We start from the raw sequence: 23,928 nt of genomic DNA, 5'->3' as shown, positions 1-23,928 counted from the left end.
CAAGGTTTCTTTCTTTTTTTGAGCGTACACTTTCTGGCCCCATTGACAGCAAGCTTTACCATATGACTTGCTTTGGCCAATAAAATGTGAACAGAATTGGGGTGCTCAGAATGTGAGCTGTTTTAAGAGCAGCAATGTGCAGGTGGTGTATAAGAGCTGATTGTAACATTTCCAGAAATTTGGCAAGTCACTTGTTAAACTTGTTAAAAGTAGCTTGAAATCAGCCACGGTGGGAGGATTTACATCATGGAAATAAAAAACACTACAAATCAGGACTCTTCTTCCCTAAAGTTGGTTCCAGCACACGGTGAAGTGAGTGTATCCCCCCAAAAAATGTTGATCTTTCACCCTGGAGCCTGGAGTAAAGGAAACTAGTGGAATAGATGCAGCAGATGCAATTTGCTTGGGAAATGAATCTTTCTTATTGTAAATCGCCGAGTTGTAGGTGTTTTTACCTCAACATAATCCATCGAAAGCTGATATACTAGCGTTATTAAGTTCTAGAACACCAACGAGCCCTGTCCAGACCTTGGTTCGGCAGGTTTCTTTTAACAACTTGAACCATCAGATACCTTGAACCTGAAAGGATGCAAACTGCACTCAGATTCAAGACAGGAATCCAGGTCTTGGAAGGTTAATGTAAAAGTATAAAATAAAAATTACATTTTTAAAAAGCGCTAAACAACTGCATCATTTTTAAACCTTGGCAAACGAAGTCTGTCACTCGTGGACCTGGATGGCTAAGGAGTGACTCTCCAGCCCTTTCCCCCACAGGTCACATGTTACCCTCCCCCCTCTCACCCCCAAACGCATGAATTGAGCGCTGTGTCTTTAAGGGAGACGCGCGGAGGTTTCTGCACCGAACAAAATGTCTGCGAGGATCTTGGAGGGGACCCGCGATCCCAGACTTCTAGCCCGCCTCTTGCTCCTGCCGCGCTTTGGGGGTGATGGGGTGAGTGTGCGCCGCCACGCAGGCGGCCGCGCTCCTGGAGGCCTGGTCGGGTCGCGGCCCACCGGGGGCTGGGGGAGAAGTGGGGCGGCGAAGGGAACGGGGACCAGTCCCGGGCCTCGGGGGCCGCAGGTGAGCCAGCAACGCACAAACACCACTGTTCACTATTATCACAGGCTGGCTTGCGCACGGGCTGCCGGACGTGCCCTTCCTTCGCTGTGCTCAGGTTGTCCCTAGTATAAAAGACGCATGTGGCCCCGGATTCTGCCTAGAGGCACTGTTCAGCTTCTTTCAGCACCTCGTTTTTGCTCCCAGTCTCCTTTCAAAAAAGTTCTTTGAGAATATCGAAAATCATGGGCTCTCCTAAGAAAAACTGCCTTTTTGCAGTCAGACTTTTAACAGTGGCAAATGGTTGCGTGCCCTGTAGTGTGCTCTTTCTCTGAGACTTTCTTAATGTTTCTCATTTTGGAGAGGAGAAGCCAAATACAAGCCAAATCAAACAGGAATCCCTGCCCCCATCTCCATGGTGCTCAAACAAAAGAATTTTCTGATCCTCTCTGAGTACAGAGGGGCAGTTTGCTGTTAACTACTGACAGTAGCCAAATGCCCGAAGCTTACCAAACAAAATTATTTTTGCTTTCTTGAAAGAAAAAAATAACTACCATCCAAACTTCAAATTAGCCCAGACTACATGAATGTGGTGTTAAACAGAAGTTATTGTAAAAAAAAAAAAAAGCTTAATAAATTGACATAATTAGGGTAATTATTTTATGCACTTTGCATTCATGTATTATTTGTACACTCTTTTTAGCCAAAACTGGCTTGAGGCAAAGGACAATAAAAAGTATGCAACAATGTGTAAAATGGCCAAGAGCCAAAACAAGGTAATTCTCAATTAAAAATTCTTTGTGTTACCAAGGACTTCAAAGTAGGGCAGCTTTAAGTTCCTGTAATTCATATTAAAGTATGCATTTTACAAGACAAAATGGATCAACACCCTTCTTTTGAGGAACATATGTATTAAAGTCATGTAGACCTAAAATAAAGGTCCAGTTTAGGGTATAAACTTTTCATTTTAAAAAATGCATTAATAGACTACATCTGGCTTTTTAGCTAATGGTAGAGGTATCTAAGAGTTCGGCTTAACGCATTCAGAGAACATCTCTGACTCATCATACGATTAGCTGTGGGTCCAGTACATTTTTTACAGTCCATGTGTAATATTTATCTAAATATTTTCACACTTACCCCTGTATTGCCTGAGCTAAGTATCCACACTTCACAGTTTGGAGGCATTTTTTTGCTTTTTCACTTCATCTAAGTCTTCAGCCTCGTGATTCCAGACTAATTTTTCTGATTGTCTGGATCTGTTTATAAATAGATGAATCCATGGTAGTAAACTAATATTTCAACAGAGATGGACAAGTAACAGGTGAGTGAATTGTGGTTTCCTTGATATTTCAATTGTCAAGGCTAATTATTTATTATGTTCTGCTTTGATTAAGTTACTGGTGGGTGAAGTAAATGAGACTTTCTTAATGTTTCTCATTTTGGAGAGGAGAAGCCAAATAGGAGCCAAATGCTCAAACAGGAATCCCTGCCCCCATCTCCATGGTGCTTTTAGTGTTTCCACCCAAGTCTGTGTGGATTTCACATTAGTATGAATTTCTTACCTAAGACCCAGGCGCAAAGTCAGCTATTTGTTTACAACTCTGCCAGATTAATCCATCTGAAGTGATAAGCCATGGTTGTGGAAGGACAAACACAGCTATATATAGTTCATTTGCTATACCCTTTTGAGAACATTGCCTTGTTCTTTGGCCTTTAGCTTGCCTAATAGTTTGTATGTGTTCAAGCATAAGTATAAAATAATAAAATTAACTTCCATGGGTATTTTATAGGATGATTCTTAATGTTACAGTCATATATTATATGTATGTACACCCATATTTACACAAATTATTCATCCGGGTTTTGATCTCCCTTATTCTCTGTATCGGGATTTAGGGAGATGATACTGAAGAGTCTGGGTTTTAATCTGATAGATTATTAGAAGACTAGAACTTTGGAGAACTGCAAATAAAACTTCAAATGCAGTTTGAAATAATTAATGTGAATTTATTATCTTCCACAGGCTTAAACTTATCATTCCTTCAAGATAATGGATACTCAAATGAAATTCACTATGTTTAGAGGTGTGGTACCAACAATACTACTCTCCCCTCTTACATGAAATAACTAAAATCTACTTTTCTCTCAGCTTTTTCCCCTTCCCCGAAATTGCACTAAAACATTTCCACTATTAAATTAATTTCATGCTAGCTACTTTCATTTAGCATCAGGAAATATTTTTTTTAAAATATGAGCTTGGAAGCCTAGTTATAAGACTAAAGAATTGGAACTTTATGAGAGTCAGCACTAGTGGCAATGTGTTTTTTGTGAATTTGGGGCCCTGAAGGAGGTCAGGAAGGGAAGAGATGCTGAAGCAGGAGTGTCTGCTTGAACATTTGTGTTAGGGCCCCCAAGACCCACCCTTTCCTCAGTATGGACATCGCATGATGGAATTCACCCTCATGAGTGAACAGTGCTCTGACCTTTAGCACATGTATCAGAATTATGGCTGGAAGCATCTCCCCACCAGACTGTGAGCTTCTGGAGGGGATGGATTATGTGGTTCTCTTGTTGGCATCCTGGGCAAGCAGCAAGCCCTTGTCTGACCTCAGATGAGCAGGTGCACAATGAACAATTTGAATGAGAGTGGATGGAGTGAATGGATTGTAAGCAAAATAATCACATTCACTGGCACCTTTCTGGTAATTTAAAAACTGTTTAAGAAAAAATTAAGGGAGCTCTTATTTTTCATTTTCTTCATGTTAGCTAACTATGTAGTTAATAGGTGTGCGTTTTACTTGGTAAGGAAGTAATACATATTGCAGGGCTCCAGGTAACCAGACCTCCCCATTATTTTCTACCTGAGAGAGGAGTGACCTATTGTGCATGAAAGTCAATTTACGAAATGAAAATAAATTTGGTTGGGGAGGGAAGGTGGATCTGTGATTCTTTTTTGCTTTTTATATTCAAAAATCCTCAAGAGAATTTCTCCAACTTAAACTGTCTATTGAATAACAATGTCAAAGAGAGAAATAACACTGCCTTCAGCCACTAAGATCTTAATGTGGGTGTGTCTGAGCAGTAAATACTGGTAGCTTCTTTTTGTTCATGCCCTGAAGTTAAATAGCACTGGAGAATCCAAAAGCATTATTTGATTTCAGCCACAGGTTTAGAGGCAGATAATCTTATCATTTTCCTTGACAGATGAGATTGGGATTTAGTGAGCTGGGTCTAAGAAAAGTAGAGTCAGGTTCATTGCATTGAAGGCAGCATCCCCTGAGTGCCTGCCTGTGCCAAGGAGATGGGGCAGGTGGGCACTCCTCCCATGGCACCTCTATCTCTTACGCATACAGAATCTCCTTCTGTTCAAGCAGGGCCAGCAAACCTCCTGACACCGAGCAACCTCACACCCTGAGGTCCCTCCAGGGCCAGATGGCGGCCCTATGCCTTACAGGACTGTCCTCTCCAGTCTCCATCGTTCAGGCTGCCTGGCCCAACATGAATTCAGTGGCCTGAGGATTGTTTTAGAAAATAACTTTGTATTTACATTGTTTTTTTTTAAGATTTTTATTTATTCATGAGAGACAGAGGGGGAGAGAGAGAGAGAGAGAGAGAGAAGCAGAGGGAGAAGCAAGCTCCCAAGGAGCAGGGAGCCCGATGCAGGACTCGATCCCAGGACCCTGGGATCATGACCTGAGCCGAAGGCAGACGCTTAACCGTCTGAGCCACCCAGGCGCCCTTTTTGGGGGAGCTACTCTATGAAGGCGTATACACAGATTGTGTCTTTCCATAATGTCAGCTTTATTGAATCATAAAGCAAGGTTAACATAATGGTAAAAGCAGTTTCAGAATTCCAAACTCAATGACATTTCACTGTGCATTTAACTTGGCTTCATAGACAACACACGAAATATAAAAGTCACATAAGAAACAAGATAAAATAGGGTAAGTTAATGAACCCAATGCAAAGTCAGTCTACAAGCACACAGCTGAGATGAAGTCTCGACCGGTGTGGGTCCACTCAGTGCTTCCTGCTTAGTATGTTCAAGCAGGAGAGGATCTCTATTATGTTCAAAGATCAATTGGGCAGGACCTTCGGTGGCAGTTGCCTTTCTGATGCGGTCAGATGTGGAAGGGTCAGTGTCTGGAGAATATGACAGTTTGCTGCGAAAATCTTTCCTTTTTTAAAGGAGTTTGATCAGTCTAGCCCTTCCAGACTTTGGATTCTACCGATCATCAGTTCTCGGCTCATCCAGGCTTTCTTGGCTTTGCTGGTCATCACTTCTGGGTGCCAACAGGCTGTGAAGAGTTTTAGTGTTATTTATTCTCAGCTCATCACCCTTGTCTGCTTTCCTCATTCATGACATCACTGCTTGACATGAGTGACTCCATCTCGCTCTCCACCTTATGTGTAGATCCTGCCATATACATAGTCTACCTAAATGTATCCACAAATGTGCATGCTTGCTTTCTTTTTTTTCTAAGATTTTATTTATTTATTTGACAGAGACACAGCGAGAGAGGGAACACAAGCAGGGGGAGTGGGAGAGGGAGAAGCAGGCTTCCCGCCGAGCAGGGAGCCCCATGTGGGGCTCGATCCCAGGACCCTGGGACCATAACCTGAGCCGAAGGCAGACGCTTAACGACTGAGCCACCCAGGCGCCCCAAATGTGCATGCTTTCTTAGGACCTTTTTACTCTTCCTTTTGTGTTTGCCTCTTCCCTTTCTCTTTTCACACCAGCTGCCACTCCTCAACTGACAGTGTATCTTCCTCCTTATTTTTCTTCATATATATATATATATATATATATAAAATCTTTATATATCCTACACAGATCTGTGTATTATTTAAGAATAATGACATCATATTATACATATTTTTCTGCATTTGGCTTTTCTCCCTGAAGAGTTCCTTCAGAAATCCCTTTAGGTCTTCTAGCAGAGCTCCAATCCGTACTTTTTAATGGCTGCACAATATTCCCAGGTGTGAACACACATCATTTACCCAGCCATTCTCCAGCTGACAGGCATTCCCGTGTTCCCAGTTTTTTGCCATTCCAGATAATACTGTAATAAACATCCTAATACATACTACTTTATGTATTAGTACTTTTAGTTCTACAGAATAGATTCCAAAGAAGGGGATCCCCGATTTTATCTATTTTTAATTAACAGAAATTGCCAGACTGCTGTCCTAAAAGCCTCCACATCTCCACTAGTAATGCATGAACATACCCTTTCCTTTGCTTCCCTTCTAGCTTTGGCTGACAGACCTCTTCGTTTTTCTTAGTGTGATGGATCTAAAATGAGACCTTACTGTTACTTTAATAGCACTTCCCTGAATATAAGTGATGTGAATCTTTTCACAAATTTCTTGGCCATCTGATTTTGTTCTTAGGTCATTTGCCTACTCGTATTTCTTGTCCATTTTTTTTTATTGGGTTGTTCGTCTTTTTCTTGTCAGTTTGTAAGAGCTCTTCGTGTATTAGGGTTGTGGCTGAAGTTGCTGAGGCCTCTCTCCCAAGCCAAGATAGCTGACGAGGAGGCTTCTCTTCCTCTGTACTGTAGGGATAGTTGAAACAAGCCCAGGGGCTGTTTAGCAGAACTAGGAAGGCTATGATGACCTATGGCCACAGACTGCTGGTCACTGTTTAGATGCTTAGTCTGAACAGAAGACTGTATTGAGCCAGGATGTAGCTGTGTGCGGAGGACTGAGAAGGTGAGGCAGTTCAGTCCTGTGCTGCCTTCCACCGGTTAAGACCTCCGAGAGTGAAGGCCTGCCAAGACAGAGGATGTCCCTCTGCCGCCCTTGGAGGGGCAGCACTGTGCTGGCCGACATTTACGGTGCTGCGTGTCCCTGGCTCAGATGAGGCAGTCCACTAAATTTGAAGGGTTAAGACATCAAAATCAGTGCTTCTCACTCTTGTTTCCACCCTCGCTCTTAGGACAGATGGCATTCATGTATGTGGCACTCCTCTGGGCATCCCAGATTCTGAAGAAACCCAGAGACATCTTGCAGGGAGGTAAATTGCATGACAGTAATTGGTCACCCTGGCACTTTTAGGGGCACATCAGTAATGATCACTCTCAGACTCTGCCACAGGTAAGACAGTCTGCAGCTTATATACAGTTTTCAACCCCCAGCTCAAGAAAGCATTATCAGAATGCAAAGCAAGAGTCTTGCTATTATAGAAAACCTTTAAATCTCTTTCAATTTATAAAAATACAAGAATTCATAATCCTATTCTCTCCCCCTTTTGTGTCTATCTAGTAATAAAAAAAGAACTCTGTAAAGAGAGGATTCTAATGTAGAAGAAATGAAATTCTAAAAAAAAAAGGAAGAAAAAAAATTTTAGGTAAATTTAGGTTACCAAAAACAGTTTCTAATACTAAAATCTGGTCTGTTTACTAACCATAATGTTACATAACCATAATGTTTACTAAGCATAAAAAAAAGATTATCCTGGAAAATGGTCTGTAACTCCTCTCCTCATGCTGTGGTCCCCCTTTGGGGACCTTGGGGATTTAGTAAATCTCTTGCAGGAAATCTAGCATTTCAATTTCCAAAGACTCTTTATACTAACTGGCTTTCATGAGAAACTATACTCAAATCAATGCCTGTTGTATCACAAGATATGTAAATGGCTAATTCTTTTGTTAGAAGAGGACTGGCACTTGTCTTTTTTTGATGATTCTGGTAAGTTTGTGACCTTTTTTTAAAAATCTGAGTGCTATGTTAAACATCATGCCTGATCCTGACTAGACCAGCTTGGTGGGGGGAAAAAATGAGATTTAGAAAACTGTAAGGTATCTGTAACAAGACTCTTAGCAACTGAAATAAAAGCTTACACTAAACACGACTACTATTATAGCAACTTATTTTTCCTGTTCCCAACCGTGTCTTCGTCATTCCCAGTTACATTAAAAAAAAAAAGAGAGAGATTCTGGAACTTCATCATCTCCCCAGCTGCTGGTTCAAAACCTGACAGTACGAGTGCACATTGGCTATCTCACTATGTATCTTGGCCTTGATTCTCCCCTGAAATAAATTCTCAGAAGACCTCCAAGTCTGCCACGTGTTCTCTTAGTATTTTTAAATTTTCAAAACAGATTTGTTTAGAATTACACATTTGGTCCTTTGTGAAGTTACTTCCTGAAGAATAAACTTCACCTTTTCTATCCCTCCTTGTTTGATAGGTTATTTCTGTGATAAACTGTTTTAATGGGAAAGACTTTGCAATGATAGTCACTGGGTTGTGTGTGGATTCTTTCAACCACAGATATTTGCTGGACAGAGAAGAAGCTATTACTTTTCTTTATTTCCTTCCTTAATTAAAAGCATTGACAAAGCTTTTTATCTTTTAAATATATAGAGGGGATGAGCAATACAGAAAACTTCTTTTTGTTTTATAACTGGAGCAACTATGACAGGGTGAGGAAAAAAAAAGAACACTAGAATAACATGGTGCTAGCCAGTATTCTAGTATCTGTTTAGGGGGCTGTTTACTGAATTTCTTTTACTCACTGCCTGTCCTCTGAATTTACTCCTAGCACTGCTGATGGTTCTTTAGAACTCAGGATTCACGCTGCAGTGCTGCTACCTGAGAACTGACACTGGCTGGAAACTCTGAGGCAATGACAGGGACCCCCCAAGGCCCACAGGACATGGCCTACCAACTAAGTTAAAGGTAAAAATTTAGAAAACTGCTTTGTATATTTGTTTTCCTAAGTATGTATATTTTTAAAACATTTTAGTGGTTTTTAGTACTGCCATTTTCCTCATAAGCCCATTGTTTTTAAAGTCACAAAACAGAGACTTGTATTTTGAAAAAAATATTTCCTCACTGAAAGGTCTTTAAAAAGGCTGTTCACCACGGGCACTTACACCCCTCAAGTTTAAGAAACAAATTGTTCGTTCCCAAGGCTTTCCTTCTGGCTCGTTTCAACCGTTTGTTACCTAACACTGAGAGCAGCAAACCAAAGGAAGCTCTTACTCTGAGAAGAGGAACCTTTTTAAAAGAGAGCGAAGGAGACTAGTTAAAACGCACACATACAGCACTTCTTTAGCTGGTGCTTCCCATTTCTTCAGTATCAGCACCTGTGAGCTGGGGACCCGTCTGATCTTGAAGAGCGTTCCTAGTTAAGGGCAGAAGGGCTGGGCAGGGCTAACATTTCCTGAGGACTAAACCGTTAATAATATGAAAAAGAAACCCAGGTACCCCCTGGGTAAAAAACCGTCGGATTTTTATGTGTAACAAAAAGGCGGCCGCCTCTGGCCACCGAAGTTGTGCGCGTGTGTGTCCAGTCGAGCGGCTGTCCTTACCTTCTCCCTCGGAACGCAGGCGCGGCGGAGAGAATGCGGAGTGACGAGCTGACGGCGCCCATGGACGACACCGGCGGGCCGGACGACGCGGCGGCGCTTGGCGGCCCATGCCCCGGCCTGGCCCCGGCCCCTCCCGGCCGCCTGGGGGCGCCATACTGCGAGGCCTGGGGCTACTTTCATCTGGCCCCCGCGCGCCCGGGCCACGCCGCGGGCCAGTGGGCCACCTGCCGGCTGTGCGGGGAGCAGGTGAGCCGCGGCCCGGGCTTCCACGCGGGCACCCCGGCGCTGTGGAGGCACCTCAAGAGCGCGCACCGGCGGGAGCTGGAGAAGAGCTCCGCCCGCCGCTCGCCGCCCGGCCCCCCCTGCCCGCCGCAGCCGCAGCAGCCGCAGCAGCCGCCGCCCGTGGCCGCCGTGGCCGCCGTGGCCGCCGAGGGCGACTGGGCGCGCCTGCTGGAGCAGATGGGCGCGCTGGCCGTGCGCTGCAGCCTGCGTGAGCGCGAGCTGGCGCGGCGCGAGGCGGCGGTGGAGCAGGGCGAGCGCGCCCTGGAGCGGAGGCGCAGGGCCCTGCAGGAGGAGGAACGCGCGGCGGCCCAGGCGCGGCGGGAGCTGCAGGCCGAGAGGGAGGCGCTGCAGGCGCGGCTGCGGGAAGTGAGCCGCCGCGAAGGCGCCTTGGCCGCCGCCTCTGCCCCGCCGCAGACTCCGCTCAAAGAAGAGCCCGAGGGGGAGAGGGACGATTTCATAATCACCAAGGTCCTCTTGTAGGCTGTGGCCGCTTTGCGACCCCAGTCCCTCCCATGCCAGCGCTACTCCAGGTGTGGTCCGCGGACCGGCCTCACCTGGGAACAATCTCAGGCCCGCCGACATCTCCAAATGTGGTCCCTTGAGAAGCGCTTCGGAACAAAGCGGAACCAAAAATCACTTAACGCTCCGTGGCCCCCCCAGGGTGCCTGGGAGCACAAGCTCCGGTGGCCTCCTTTGCTGTTGGCCTTTAGGAGCTGGTTTTCTTCCAACCGCCTTTGGAATGACAGCTCGAGCAACTTGGTGAGACTAGGTCACCCGGAGTCTCGTACCCGGTGACTTTGAAAGGACAGAAACTTGTGTACCAAAGACTATCATACTACGTGTCTGTACACCAGCCAGGGCAACCCAGGGTGGAGGGGGCTTGGAAATGAGGATAAAGCGTTTTATCCAAGAAGAGTTTTACTCCTTTCCCAATGAATACGTCTTTGGTAATTGGTTTGCCCAGCACGAAGTTCTGAAAAGGGGGCCACTTAGCTTCCACAACGGCTCTTTACCCTGTCCTCTCTAGTACCTCATTGGCGCAGTCTGGGCGAACCCCTGTGTAGTCCCCTCCCAGCTTGCAGACCGTACCAAGTGCACCCTGTCTCACCCCAGCTGTTTTCTTTCCGTTTCACGCCCAGTGTCAGATGTAGTGAGTTTCCCCACTTTCCCACCTCACACTCCCTTACTAGCAAAACATAACCTCCTCCCTCGTTAGGAAGGGAACTTTGGTTTCCCACATCTCCACAATCCTCGCTTCCGGGCCACAGTAGAAGGAAGGCATCCCTCCCATCTGAGGCCACCTCTGCCTCTTTTTCTGTTCTCATCCATTCCTCTTCCACCGTTACTGGACCTTTGCTCCATTACTGTTTCTCCTTTCTTCTGACTTAATTCCCTCCCTTCCCCAGACTACTCTTCCTCAGCAACACCCAGTCTGCCCTTGTACTAAAAAGAAAGACTTGCCCAGCCTGGCTGCCCCCACTGAACACTAACCAAGGGGGGCCGTTATCCCTGTTGCCTGTACTTCCTCCCATACGTGAATTCTTCACTAGTGGTCAGCTTCCCATCCTACCCTGGACCCCTAAGAGCTGAATATGATGATTTATTTTCAGCCTTCATCCTGCTAGTACAATGAACACCCACATACACCCTCCACCTAGACTGAGCAATTGTTAATATTCTGCCTTATTTACTTTTTTGGCCCTCTGCCCCAAACATGCATCGCATTTCATCCAGAAGTATTTCACCATATATATCTCCTAATAGCCTCTAAAATAGTCCTTAATCAAAATTCCCCAATTGTCTCAGAAATGTCTTATCTTTTCTAAAACAAACCAGGGTCCAATCAAAGTTCATTCATTACTTTTTGATTATAACTTTGTCTCTTTTAGTCTAGAACAGCTCCCTTGTTATTTTTTTTTCCATGACATTTTTGAGAGTCCCAGTCATCTGCCTTATAGAATGTCCTTTATTCTGGGTTTGTCTGATTGTTTGCTTAAGCCAGTTTATGCGCTCATTCTTGGCTCATCTACCTCTGTGCCGGTGACTCCTGGCTAACTCCAGCCTCGAGTGTTCTTCCCAGTTCAGTGCTTCATGTCCAACCCCCTGCTGCATGTCTCCCCCTCTGCTTGTATATCCTGCCACTGCTGAGGAAAGGGCAAATCCCACATTCCCACCCCCTACCCAAGAACTAACATTTACTGGGCTCTTAAAATGTACAGGTACATACTGCACACTGCATGCATTATGTCACTTTATTCTCATAGCAGCTCCCTGAGGAGATATTAATACTATGCCCATTTACAGCTAAGGAAACTGAGATACAGAGGCGTTAAGTAGCTTCTACAAGATCACAGCTGGTAAGTAGCATTGAGATCCAAATCCAGTCTCTACCTCCAGATGCGCTGTTCCTAGCTGCTGTACTGTCTCCCTTGCTAGTCACTGAGCTGATACCAAGTTTCCTCCCTCTCATTCCAGGTAATATGTCGGTGACATTAACATGCACTGAGCATTCGCCATGTGCCAGAGCTGTGCTGAGCTTACAAGAATAACTGCCTACCATGCAGCAACCCTATGACATATGCCCATTTTGCAGAGGAAGAGACAGGCTCGGGGAGCTAAGTAATGTTGAGGCAGAGTGGGATTTGAACGCATGTCACTGAATCCTAGGTTCCTATTTCCACAAAGTGCCACACCTGTCTTCCTTCTCATGCCACCTGTCAACCTCAGGCCTCATTTATCATTCATCTAGGGTTCCTCTTCCCATCCTTGTCTTCCCCAACTGTCCCCTTCCTTACACTCAACTTGACCAAAGGAACTGTTCTAAGCCAACACTGATTATATCACAGTTCCTGCTCAAAGGCCCCCCAAGATCACCCATCATCAATAAGCTTCGATTTTGTAGCCTGACATCCAAGTGCCCCCACCCACCCTGCTGCCAGTCTTACCTGCCCCTCCCCTACCTATGCTATATGCTCCAGCCCCGCTGGACTCCTTGTTCCTCCCGACATGTCCTCATTTTGCCTCCTCCATGCCTGTTTGCCTTCCCTCTACTTAAAAGGCCCCTTCAATCTCTGAGTATGAAGAATTCCACCCATTTTCAAAGACCAAGCTCAAATTCAACTGCTTGCATGAAGTCTTCCTTCATTACTCCTTATTTAGAGATGATTTTTTACTTCTCTGGACTCCTTAGCATTTTATAATCTCGTAACACCTCGAACAGGCCATCTGGCATATGGCTCTATGGGTTCTTGCCTTCCCTCTCCTGCCAGACCTGAGCCCTTGGGTTAGCCTCCTATTCCCACAGTGCTTTGTATATAACAGCTGCCCAATAAATAAATTTGAAGCATTGAACTCAGTGTTTTGAAGGTTTTACAAGTTAGTTTTCCCACAGTTACTAATATAATTATTCATTTATCTTTAATTCTGAATAGAATTCATAGCAGAAAAAAAAAGCCTAGAAAGAAATAGCAGTAATAATTTAAGCTGTTTAGTCAATAAAGATTTAGTAAGTATGCATTATTGCGCTGTTTGGTTTGAATCCAAATTAGTGTATCACTACTAGTATGTCATTATCAGGAATGTTTTTCTTAAAATGTTTTTCATTACACAAGTAACACAAATGCAATGCCCCAATCTAGGAAGAAATCAGAACATCCCTCAAATTCCTGTCATCAATAAAACTTCTACAAACATTTTAATGTATTTTATTCTGTCTTTCACAATCTTCACATTATCCTAAAAATAGTATGTTATTTCTGTAAGTACTGAAATATAACTTCTTCATGTGGATGTGTAACTTGGGCTATAAGAGGAATTTGAACTTTTTAGAAGAAATCTTCTGCAAATGTTACTCTTCTATTTCACCAACTGTTGGAACTATTAATATCAGCAAAGACTGACTTTTAGAATCGCAATTGCTTCCTCAAGAAAGGTAAATACTGGGAGCACCAACAGCCTGTTCAGGGGCCTGACTAGTAACTTACTGCTGGCTGTGGGAGTTAAGCAAAGAGATTTTACTTTCTGCTTTATATACTTCTGTACTGTTGTACTTTTTTATACTAAGCATGAATTACTTTTATAATCAAAAATAAAATTTACATTTCTCAAATGAGAACTGACCATGAGCATTCCACTTTTCTTAGGTAAAATAAACAAAACCCAACACAAGGACTAATGTAATCCCCACTTTTAGAAAAGCCTAGAGAGAAATGCAGCCCTTGTCCAATCTAACACTATCATTTGACAGAAGAGAAAAATGAGCCCCAGAGTGGCTTGCCCACTATCAGGAGACAGTGGCTATGGTGGTTCACCTGACTCCAACCTCAACAGATATTGTGCCTCTTTGGCCTTAAGGACTTCTGCTGGCTCATCTGTCAAAGCCCAAGGGCTGTCAGGACCAATAAGCCAAGCTGGCCTCCAGAGGACGTAGAGATGGGTTATGGGGACTGCACTGGTTTCTCTGCCTGTGACCCAGTCGACTCACAGAGAGCTGTCATTGCTGATGGGTGACAGTGACACACCTCGCCTAGGTAAGCAGGGCTTCTCTGACTTCTGTGACTGGCTTACTAATAGCACCACTCCCATGCTGCCTTTGAGGGCAAGCACACAGTGGGAGGTGGATGGCTGGAATGGGGATGCAGAATGCCCTGAACCCAACTGCTGAACTCCTGCCATGATGTAAAGTGATCAGTCACTTCTTTAAGTTTAAATTTGGCAGAGAGGAGGGGGAAGCAAAGCAGGGCATTGACAACCAAAGTTGAAACGGCTAGAGCCCTTTATACACCTAAGTTGTCATCCATGGAGCTGGAGAGGGTTAGAACTGGTTTGGGCTGACTTTCTATTTTAAATAGCTGTCCATGTCTTTAACATCTTAGAAGGGATTCATAAAGACTGGGTTTTTGTTCTGCTGCCACTCAATAGGGAATTCTATTTCTAAAGGTTTGAACTTCTTACCTTTCCACAACCTAAATCTGCTTGTCTGCAAAATGGATGAGGTGATCACTAAGGTCCTCTTTGGCTCCAACATGGTATGATTACATGAAATACAGTTTAACATCAAATGACCTTTGAGTCAATGAGTTGTTTGGTTTAATTGGATTTTCTTGGTCACTGCAAATTTAGAAGTAAATGTTGACAGTGACATGCTTACTCTCAAAAATACCAGGAGAGTATCAAAGTTCTTCCATAGTAGTGAAGTGCTAACTCTATCATTCACTCCCTAGAACTGAAGATGTGTGCAGCAGTTATGAGTATGCTCTCTTGTACCCACTCTTTTGTCCTCATGACACCCTGCAGGCAGGGCAAGTATAATTTTCCATATTTTACAAATGAGGCCATACACTTGAACAAGGTGAAGTGACCTGCTGAAAGACAACAGCAGATTGGAGGCTGGAACTCAATCCATGGATCCCAGTCATACCTGGGGCCAAAAAGTTGCACTTCCTCCCAGGCCTCCCTTCCTGTCCACCTCTTCACCAGTGCTATCCTGGCTGGAGTGCCTACTGATGGGCATCATCAATTTGGGTTGATGTTGGCTGCTCTCCACCACAAGCTCTGGTGTTGGGTTAGGTAAGCCAGACCTTAAGGAAGTGAGGTTGGCCATTGTATTAGTTTGCTATTGCAGATGTAACAAATTACCACAAACCCAGTCGCTAAAAACAACACAAGTTTATTATCTTACAATTCTGCAGGTCAGAAGTCTGAAATTGAACTCAGTGTCAGCAAAGCTATGTTCCCTTCTAGAGGCTCTAGGAGATGTTTTTTTTGCCTTTTCCTGCTTCTAGAGGCTGCCCACATTCCTGGGCTTGTGGCCCCTTCTGTCAAGGTCAGCAAAGGCCATTCTTTCTCACATTGCATCACTCTGCTACCCTCATCCACATTAAATGGACCCTTCTTATTTTATGGTCAGTTGGTTAGCAACCTAATTCTATCTGCAACTTTAATTCTTCCCTGCCAGGTAACATATCGGTGGTTTCCAGGGATTAGGACATAGACATTTGCTGGGGGGCAAGGGTGGGGGGGCAAGGGTGGGGGATTATCTGCTTACCACACAGCATTATCCTGCCTGGCTTAGGTTTGGAGGTATGTGAGAAAGGCAAAGTGCTTGATAGGGAGCCCCTATTCCCCAGAAATCAATACTTTAATGGGGGTCCTAATCTCCCCCACCCCTCCTTATAAATCTGCGTAGCGCAGGGAGTGCTCACAGACTTTTCTGAGACAGATCCCTGCAAGGTGGGTGTGAAGGATGCCTCTGGGGGAAAATCAGAGGCCTCCACAGTGTAGAGAACTAAACATTTAAATACCTGTGTACTAACAAGGATCTGATTGACTAGGAAGGTCAGGTGGTGATGTCTGAGTTGTCAAAACTTTGGAGTCAGATATGAATTAAAATTTAAGCTTTGCCCCAAAACGAGAATACTCAAATACTACGATTAATAAACATGTTGAAATATTTTTTAAAAAATCTAAGCTTCCAAACATGTATGTTACATGTCACCTTGGCAACCACCTTAACCTCTCTGAAACCCAGTTTCCTCATCAGTAAAATGGGGATAATATATACCTTACAGGGTTGTTACAATGATTAAGATATTTGGGTAAATTCTGACATATAGTTTAAACTCAGTAACTATGACTTCTTTCTTTTTCTCTTACTTATCTGAATGGAAGCTCAAAATCAAGCCAAAGGATCTCAGAAAGAGCAAGTTCCCTGGGATGAATGCTGAGAGCAGCTGCTCACAAGCCACATAGGTTTGCCAAGTCATTTTCCTTCATGATAAGATACCTGAGTTCTCAAATGAGCTAATCCAGTCAAAACTTGCTATGACTTGTGACTATAAGGTAGTTTGACCAAAATTACAAGTCAATATATCACAACCTATCCATCTAAGTACTTTTCCCTTCAAGTAGTTACCTTGAAAGACTAGTTATTCCAAAAATGCTTCTATGCTTAGAACGTCTCTGGAACTCCTCTTCCAGAGTAACTCTCAGAGTCTTAAAAACCTCCTTCTTAAAAAGCATCCTTAAGTTGGCAAATACTCATATTTCCAGGAAAATTTTGATTTTTGAAAAGAGCTGCCAGTTATTCAGAGCCCAGTCTGGTAAATATGGTAGAACCAGATTAACATTTCTGGTTAATAAGGTGTGATTATAATAAAGCAAAAATTATTTTTGTGTGGCTCATAAATTGGCCTTGATAGTGTTGTATATTAAGGTTAAATAAAGGCAACATGGTCATAGTAGACATTAAAGTCCACTTTAGTGGGTTTATGATGTGAATTAATTCAGATAGCACTGGGAGTCATTACATATTTAAATAGTATTAAATGTTTCTTTTTATGAAAATTTTAATTATGACATGCTCTGAAATCTGATTTCATAGTATTAAAATTAAGGCTTTAAAGAAAAGCATTAATGCTAATGAAAGCTTTATTATTTCAGTATATATTCTCCTGGGCCTTTGGTCAAGATAAGTAATGATCAGATGAAGGAGTTGGCAACCTTCCTGGCCTCTGCAGTCTACTAGTAACTGAAGGCTAAGTAACACACTCACATGTTTAAATACATTAAATATTTTACCAACTTCTCCCTCTCTTGCTTTTTGGACAATGAAATACCACGGCATCTGAACACAGATGAAAGCTAGCTTTTTGTTGAAGAATTTCTGAAAAGTCATTCTTACTCAAGCAGGCGGAAGTCATTTGCCTCCATTCACATTAACTTCCTCCGGGGACTTTCTGATTTACATGTTCTCCATCAACTCCAATTTTTTTTTTTAAGATTTTATTTATTTATTTGTCAGAGACACAGCGAGAGAGGGAACGCAGCAGGGGGAGTGGGAGAGGGAGAAGCAGGCTTCCTACAGAGCAGGGAGCCCGATGTGGGGCTCGATCCCAGGACCCTGGGATCATGACCTGAGCCGAAGGCAGACACTTAACGACTGAGCCACCCAGGCGCCCCATCATCAACTCCAATTTCCAATGACCTGATTCATGTTGCTTTTCCTTTCTTTTTTTTTTTTTTTTTGGTACTTCAGTGATCTGTTGTTCAGACTCAGACCCCAAAAACCCAGTGTTTGAGCTGGCAGAGTCACTACTGTGCACAGGTAACTAGAGGAGATACATAATTGAATGAGGGGCTGCAGGCTCAGTAAGGTTTTACTCTTGACTATACATCCGAAAACCAGACTAAACATTTTCTGAAGGTAGAGTTTCTAAGACTGCCCTAAAAAGGTCTGGTTTAGGGGCAGACCTGAAAACATTTGAAAAACAAACTGCTCCTTCCCCCTCCACCCCAAGAGCTTTGGCTTTTGGCAAAAACTTTGAAATGAACAGAAACTGCTTTGGATTAATACTCTGGACTATCAAGGCCTTCATGTGACTACTTGGCCTTTACATTCTACAAATACTATCTAAAAATACATATAAGATGACAGGGAGTCTTGTCCCATTTATCACTGTATCCTGAGTGCCTAGCATAGTGCCCGGACTTCAAGTTCCTCAAGGCTATCTGCTGAATGAATGCATGCTGTTCGAAGATTTTACCATCTGAAATCTAGTCCCTTTTGCAGTTCTCCCTATAGTTCTCCTGCTCCTACAGTGTACTAAGAGCCAGGGTGGGCCTGCTGGATGTCCCTATCACCTTCTCCAGATGGCTTCATTTCATGCAGAATCCACCCCTTCTTTGAGGAGGACCTCAAAGGGTCACCTAACAAGACCCTTCTACCCTTTCTCACTATCATCTACTAGTCTCCTGCTCATTCTGCAGTACTTGTTTAAGTGTACCTCCTATCATCACCTGAAGGAATGAAGATGACACATCCACTTACTCACCCCACCCTTCACCTTTCCTCTGACTTCAATAACCACCATACCCACTCCAGGCTGCTTCTCCTACAACTGTGACCTTGCTATTGGTAGCATGGCATAATAACACTAATAACTGCTAATATTTGAGGGCTTATTATGCACCGGACACTGTTCAGTACCACATAGGCCTTATCTTATTTAAACTTCCCAGTAGGGGCGCCTGGGTGGCTCAGTCGTTTAGTGTCTGCCTTTGGCTCAGGTCATGATCCCAGGGTCCTGGGATCGAGCCCCGCATTGGGCTCCCTGCTCCGCGGAAGGCCTGCTTCTCCCTCTCCCCCCTCCCCCTGCTTCTGTTCCCGCTCTCGCTGTCTCTGTCAAATAAATAAATAAAATCCTTAAAAAAAAAAACAAAACTTCCCAATAGCTGCATGAAGACAGTAAAGTATGGAGGTTTAAATAAATTTTTAAACATCGTTCAGCTCAGGAGTGGTAGAGCTATAAGGCAAATCCAAATCAGCCAGACTCCTTAGCCTGTGCTCTGTGCACTGGGATGAAAAGAATCAAGATTTAAACCCCAGCCCTGCCACTGTGCCACAGAGACTTTTTGATTTTGAGCAAAAGAAAAACCTCTCTAAACCTCAGTTTTCTAATTCATAAAATACCAGCAGGAATAAAGATAATGTATGTTAAATGCTTAGCAGAGTGTGTGACATGCCACAAATGTGTGTTCCACCCATCCGATCAACACACGCTCCTAAACATTCAGCGCTGTGACAGGTACTGAAGATACAACAGTAAGACCAAAAAGGTCCCTGCCTTCACAGGCCTGTACAGCTCCTGATGGGTGCTCAGTAAGTATTAGATAGACGGAAAAAGCCCTCCAGGAGGTCTGTTAGCCTCCACTCTGCCCCTCTTCAATCAGCCAGTTATTTTGCTATATAAAGCAATCTACTGAGAACATTTCACTGCCTAAAATCCTTCAGAATTCCTTACTGTGGAAGAGATAAAAATCCAAATTTCTTTTTTTATTATTGTTTTTCTAAACTAGGCTCCACACCCAATGTAGGGCTTGAACTCACAATCCCGAGACCAAGAGTTATATGCTCTACCGACTGAGCCAACCAGGAGCCCCAATCCAAATTTCTGAACACAGTATTATAGCTACAGGTATGTGGTTCAGTTCCCCTCCCCACCAGCTCCTCTTTAAGCAGTGAAACTCTTTATATGAAATCTATCTGGAAGCCAAATTAATGTAGACTAATTCTGGTAATAGCATGAGAACTGGAGTCACGGTTTGGCATCATAACCCCTTCCCACCCTCATCACTCATTCACACACACACGCATGCATGCACACACACACACAAACACACACACACACACACACACACACACACACACACACACACACACACACACACTCTTACCTGCAGCTCCTCCTCTAAGGCAAAGCCATAGGTTCTGTCAAACCATTTGAATCTGGGTGTTTCTAATTGTAGGACACAACCCATCAGTGGATTATGAAATCAATTTAGTGGTTGGAATCAGTGATTTGGAAAACAAAAATAAAGAGTACATTATGTGAACTAACAGCTAAGTATTGGTATATAAAAACTGTTACAGGGGTGCCTGGGTAGCTCAGTCCGTTAAGCAACTGACTCTTGGTTTTGGCTCAGGTCATGATCTCAGGGTCCTGGGATTGAACCCCATGTCGAGCTCCACGCTGAGCGTGGATGGAGTCTCTTATCCCCCTCCCTCTGCTCCTCTTCCTACTCCCTAATAATAAATAAAATCTTTAAAAAAATAAAACCTGTTATAAATGCACATACAACACACTTATGTTCTGAGCCATGATATAAACTGTATTTCTTAACATGGATCATGGTCAAAATGGTTTGAAAGCCATTGCTTCACACCCTCTGTGTAGCCTCAGTTCCTTCCATGTTTCCTCAGTCACACAAAACCCTATCTGTATCAAGCCACTTGCAATTCCCCAAACCCACCTTGCTCTTTCACTGCTTGCCTGTAAAAAAGTTATAAGCCAGTCATGGTGCTAGGCACTGGGAATACAGTTGAGAGAAAAACCAAGGTCTTGCCCACATGGCACTTAAGACTAGAGACAGACAAATGCTATACTAATCACATTAATATCTGTGACGCAAAGTAAACAATCTAAATGAAACAAATATGGATTTCCAAGAACATTTATCGAAGACAATCAGTCTGTCTAGGGGACAAGGGACGCATCCCTGAAGAGAATCAATTAGCAGAGATCTAAATGTCAGAGTTACCTAGGTAAAAGGGTACAGGAAGAGCAATGCAGACATAACAGAAGATCAGCGGCCCTAGAGTCAGAGAGGGTGTGGTATGTTTGACGAACTGAAAAAAAGGCCAGCCTGGCAGCAAGTGGGGGTGATGTAACACCGGACGGCAAAAGCTGGCGGTGGCTAGACCAGGGAGGGTGTTATGAGCCAGGAGTTTGTTTTCTGTCCTCAGAGTAATGGGAAGCTGTGCACAGGAGGATTTAAATAGGAGATGATGAAAGAGGAGCTGTGAAAACACTGTGTCTGCAGTGTGGAGGATGCACTGGAGGGAGGACAGGGTGACTGCAGGGAGACCAGCTGGGAAGTTAGTAGCACAGTCCAGGTGGGTGTTGACAGAGAACTGATTTACTATACGGGAAACTGGTGGAGGGGATGGAGGGTGAGTGTACGAAATAGAGGCTGACTCCTTGATTCTAGCTTACACAACTGGATAGATGGTGCTGCCAGCCAAGAGAACAAACTGGAAAAGACCAGGTTTGGAGAAGACTATGGATTCAGTCTTAAACATTGCATTTAAGGTGACTGAGTTGGAGATGTTTCCTAGCTAAGACAACCTGAAGTCATGGGTATATAAATGGTAAATGAAATGTGGCACACAAGAGTGAGGAAAATGCCTGGGGTTGAGCACTGAAGGCCTCTCCACTTCCAAGTGTTGTATTCCTACCTATTATAAATGTGTATGAGTACCCATAGGTAAGTGCACAATTATACCTGCTTAAAGGTCACATACAAATGGGGCGCCTGGGTGGCTCAGTCATTAAGTGTCTGCCTTCGGCTCAGGTCATGATCCCAAGGTTCTGAGATCGAGCCCCACATCGGGCTCCCTGCTTGGCGGGAAGCCTGCTTCTCCCTCTCCCACTCCTCCTGCTTGTGCTCCCTCTCTCGCTGTGTCCCTCTCTGTCAAATAAATAAATAAAATCTTAAAAAAAAAAAAAAGGTCACATACAGAGATAATAAAATGTGAAAGTCTGCTCACTTCTTTGGCAATCAGTATTAACAATTTGACGTGTACCCTTATATTTTTTAAAAAATGAGATCAGGCTATATATACCTTTCTACAATCTGCTTTTTCAAGTCAGTAATGTAGTGAGAATATTCTTTATCAGGGTATAGATAATTCTAACGTATGCATTTGAATGCTTCAAAGTATTACATAGTAGAACTGCAAACAATTTAACAACCCCACAGAATTCCCACTGATGGATAGCTGAGTTATCTGGCAGCCTGTTACCTGTCCATTCAATATCCACTGTCCCCTTTCTGCCTTATTTACTGAAATCTGATTTTGTTTCAACAGCAACATGTTCAGCCGCAGGTGATGGTTCATGATTGGCTTAAGCCAAGTGAGACCATCCTGCTGCCCACCTTTTCAACTTCTCTTGCAACTATGGGTAGTCATGTTATCAGATTCTGGTTAATGACCCTAAGGAGAAGTTTGCTATGAGAGTTTGTGAGTAAGCTTTTATCATGCTCTGTCTCTATTTCAAATAAATAAATAAAATCTTTAGAAAAAGGGGGTGGCGCCTGGGTGGCTCAGTCAGTTAAGCGTCTGCCTTCAGCTCAGGTCATGATCCCAGGGTCCTGGGATCGAGCCCCGCATCAGGCTCCCTGCTCCGCGGGATTCTGCTTCTCCCTCTCCCTCCTCCGCCTTGCTCATGCTCATGCTCTCTCTCTCAAATAAATAAATAAAATCTTAAAAAAAATAAAATAAAAAATAAACCCTTAGGGGCGCCTGGGTGGCTCAGTTGGTTAAACAGCTGCCTTCGGCTCAGGTCATGATCCCAGGGTCCTGGGATCGAGCCCCGCACTGGGCTCCCTGCTCGGCGGAGAGCCTGCTTCTCCCTCTCCCTCTGCCTGCCTCTCTGCCTACTTGTGCTCTCTCTCTCTCTGTCAAATAAATAAATAAAATCTTTAATAAATAAATAAATAAACCCTTAAAGACTACTACAATAAATTTATACTGTGTGAATAAATAATTTAAAATATGAGACACAAAACAATTTTATATGTAATCCAAATTGTACATAATTCACATCTTTGCTTCCAAACAAATAGAAGCTCACATCTCCGTACTCCTTTTACAGTTTACAAAGTACTTTTATATACATCTTCTCATTTTCTATTCCAAAGACATGAAAGATAAATATTATTCTTATTTCACAAATGGAAATAGACCCAGACATTATTCAGTCCTTTAACCACCATATAGTATTTTAGCCCTGAGACTTTAGATCTGCAAAGGGTTTCAATAACGCAAATATCACACATATTTCGATTTTTATCACCATTTTCAAGTCTCCATTTTCTTAACAAAAGAAAGCAATGAAAAAAGTCTTCCACAATCTAATAATAAAAATGGGAAATACTGTATACACAGTTGTATACTTACTCAGTGAGTGAAATCTACCACAATTCTAATTTGGGCCTCCTATATTATTACCTATATACAGGGAACCAGTACCAGACCACATTTAAATAATTTTTTTCTATTTTAGAAAAAAGAATGCAGAACACTCCTGTTGCCTTCAAGTTTAACGTACATATGTAAGTGTCAGGGTGTGTAGGTGGCTATGAAGCATACAGAAAATTACTTTTTGCAGATTTGGAGTTACAGGACCTCTGATGATCCCAGCTTAGACCTAGGGGGTCTTGACAATTTGTTTGGTCATATGTCTCATCTTCAGTACTTTATTTATTTTTCTTTCCCCACCACCCCCTTTTCTTCTTAAGTACTCTTCCATTCAGAGTACAAATTCCATCAAGTAGCCCTTCTTTCTGAATTATCTTCCCCATTGTATAATTTTTTTCAGAATTTTCTTTTCCCATTTCTAAATCTTGAGGACATTTCTTTATAGTAGATGAGGGAGCTATAGCTTATATTCACTGCCAGAAAATAGCCAGTTCCAGCATAATTTCCCAGCAAAAAGCTGAGAGAAAAGTTGAACAGAAAGGAAAAGAACACTGACAGCCGGCAGAGCAGTGACATCTGTGCTCGGAAAGCTGCACTGCAGTTATCTCCGATACTTCAAGTTATCCTGTTGTTCCTGCTCTGCCAATTTAAAGAGGAAAATTCTGGCTGGTCCTGAGTTCAAAGCAGACCTATATGTTTAAAACATTGGTTCAAGGAATCACT

At 43.3% G+C, this 23,928-nt stretch overlaps 2 protein-coding genes and 1 non-coding gene across 7 annotated transcripts in view; 2 read left to right on the top strand and 1 right to left on the bottom strand.

The window, feature by feature from the left end:
• Positions 1–855: 855 nt before the first annotated feature.
• ZBED3 (zinc finger BED-type containing 3) lies at positions 856–13,357 on the top strand. 4 transcript variants are annotated; one of them, XR_015768178.1, is made up of 4 exons: positions 856–952; positions 8,612–8,748; positions 9,403–12,022; positions 12,141–13,357. XR_015768178.1 is itself a non-coding variant. In XM_028114459.2 (4 exons), exon 4 carries the CDS (start codon positions 9,417–9,419, stop codon positions 10,143–10,145), a length of 729 nt encoding a protein of 242 aa, XP_027970260.1. In that variant the 5' UTR covers positions 856–952; positions 7,006–7,163; positions 8,612–8,748; positions 9,403–9,416; the 3' UTR covers positions 10,146–13,357. The 4 variants fall into 4 exon arrangements, 3 of the variants coding, with proteins under 3 accessions (XP_027970260.1, XP_027970258.1, XP_027970262.1); XM_028114459.2 differs by adding an exon at positions 7,006–7,163 and having other exon boundaries at positions 9,403–13,357; XM_028114457.2 differs by having other exon boundaries at positions 9,403–13,357.
• The window catches only part of AGGF1 (angiogenic factor with G-patch and FHA domains 1), a 55,175-nt gene continuing 36,111 nt past the window's right edge, over positions 4,865–23,928 (bottom strand). Inside the window, exon 15 of one of the 2 annotated variants that reach the window (XM_028114454.2) lies at positions 4,865–5,359. The gene's annotated coding sequence lies outside the window, so the exon portion shown is untranslated. Of the gene's footprint in view, positions 5,360–21,750; positions 23,895–23,928 lie in introns of those variants that run through there. The other variant, XM_028114453.2, reaches the window with a different exon arrangement.
• On the top strand, positions 6,765–6,902 carry LOC114217679 (small nucleolar RNA SNORA47). The gene has a single exon (XR_003611019.1). It is a non-coding gene; the product is annotated as a small nucleolar RNA SNORA47 (small nucleolar RNA).

Source organism: Eumetopias jubatus, unplaced genomic scaffold, assembly GCF_037043125.1.
Source record: "Eumetopias jubatus isolate StellerSeaLion01/CBP00866 unplaced genomic scaffold, mEumJub1_p1.0 scaffold_5, whole genome shotgun sequence".
Classification (NCBI taxonomy): Eukaryota; Metazoa; Chordata; class Mammalia; order Carnivora; family Otariidae; genus Eumetopias; species Eumetopias jubatus.
The sequence above is the reverse complement of the archived record's forward strand: the minus strand, read 5'-3'. Positions and strand labels throughout refer to the sequence as shown.

Bases quoted from the DNA above. Each gene is read 5' to 3' on its own strand.
- ZBED3 (XM_028114457.2), top strand. From the start codon at position 9,417: ATGCGGAGTGACGAGCTGACGGCGCCCATGGACGACACCGGCGGGCCG.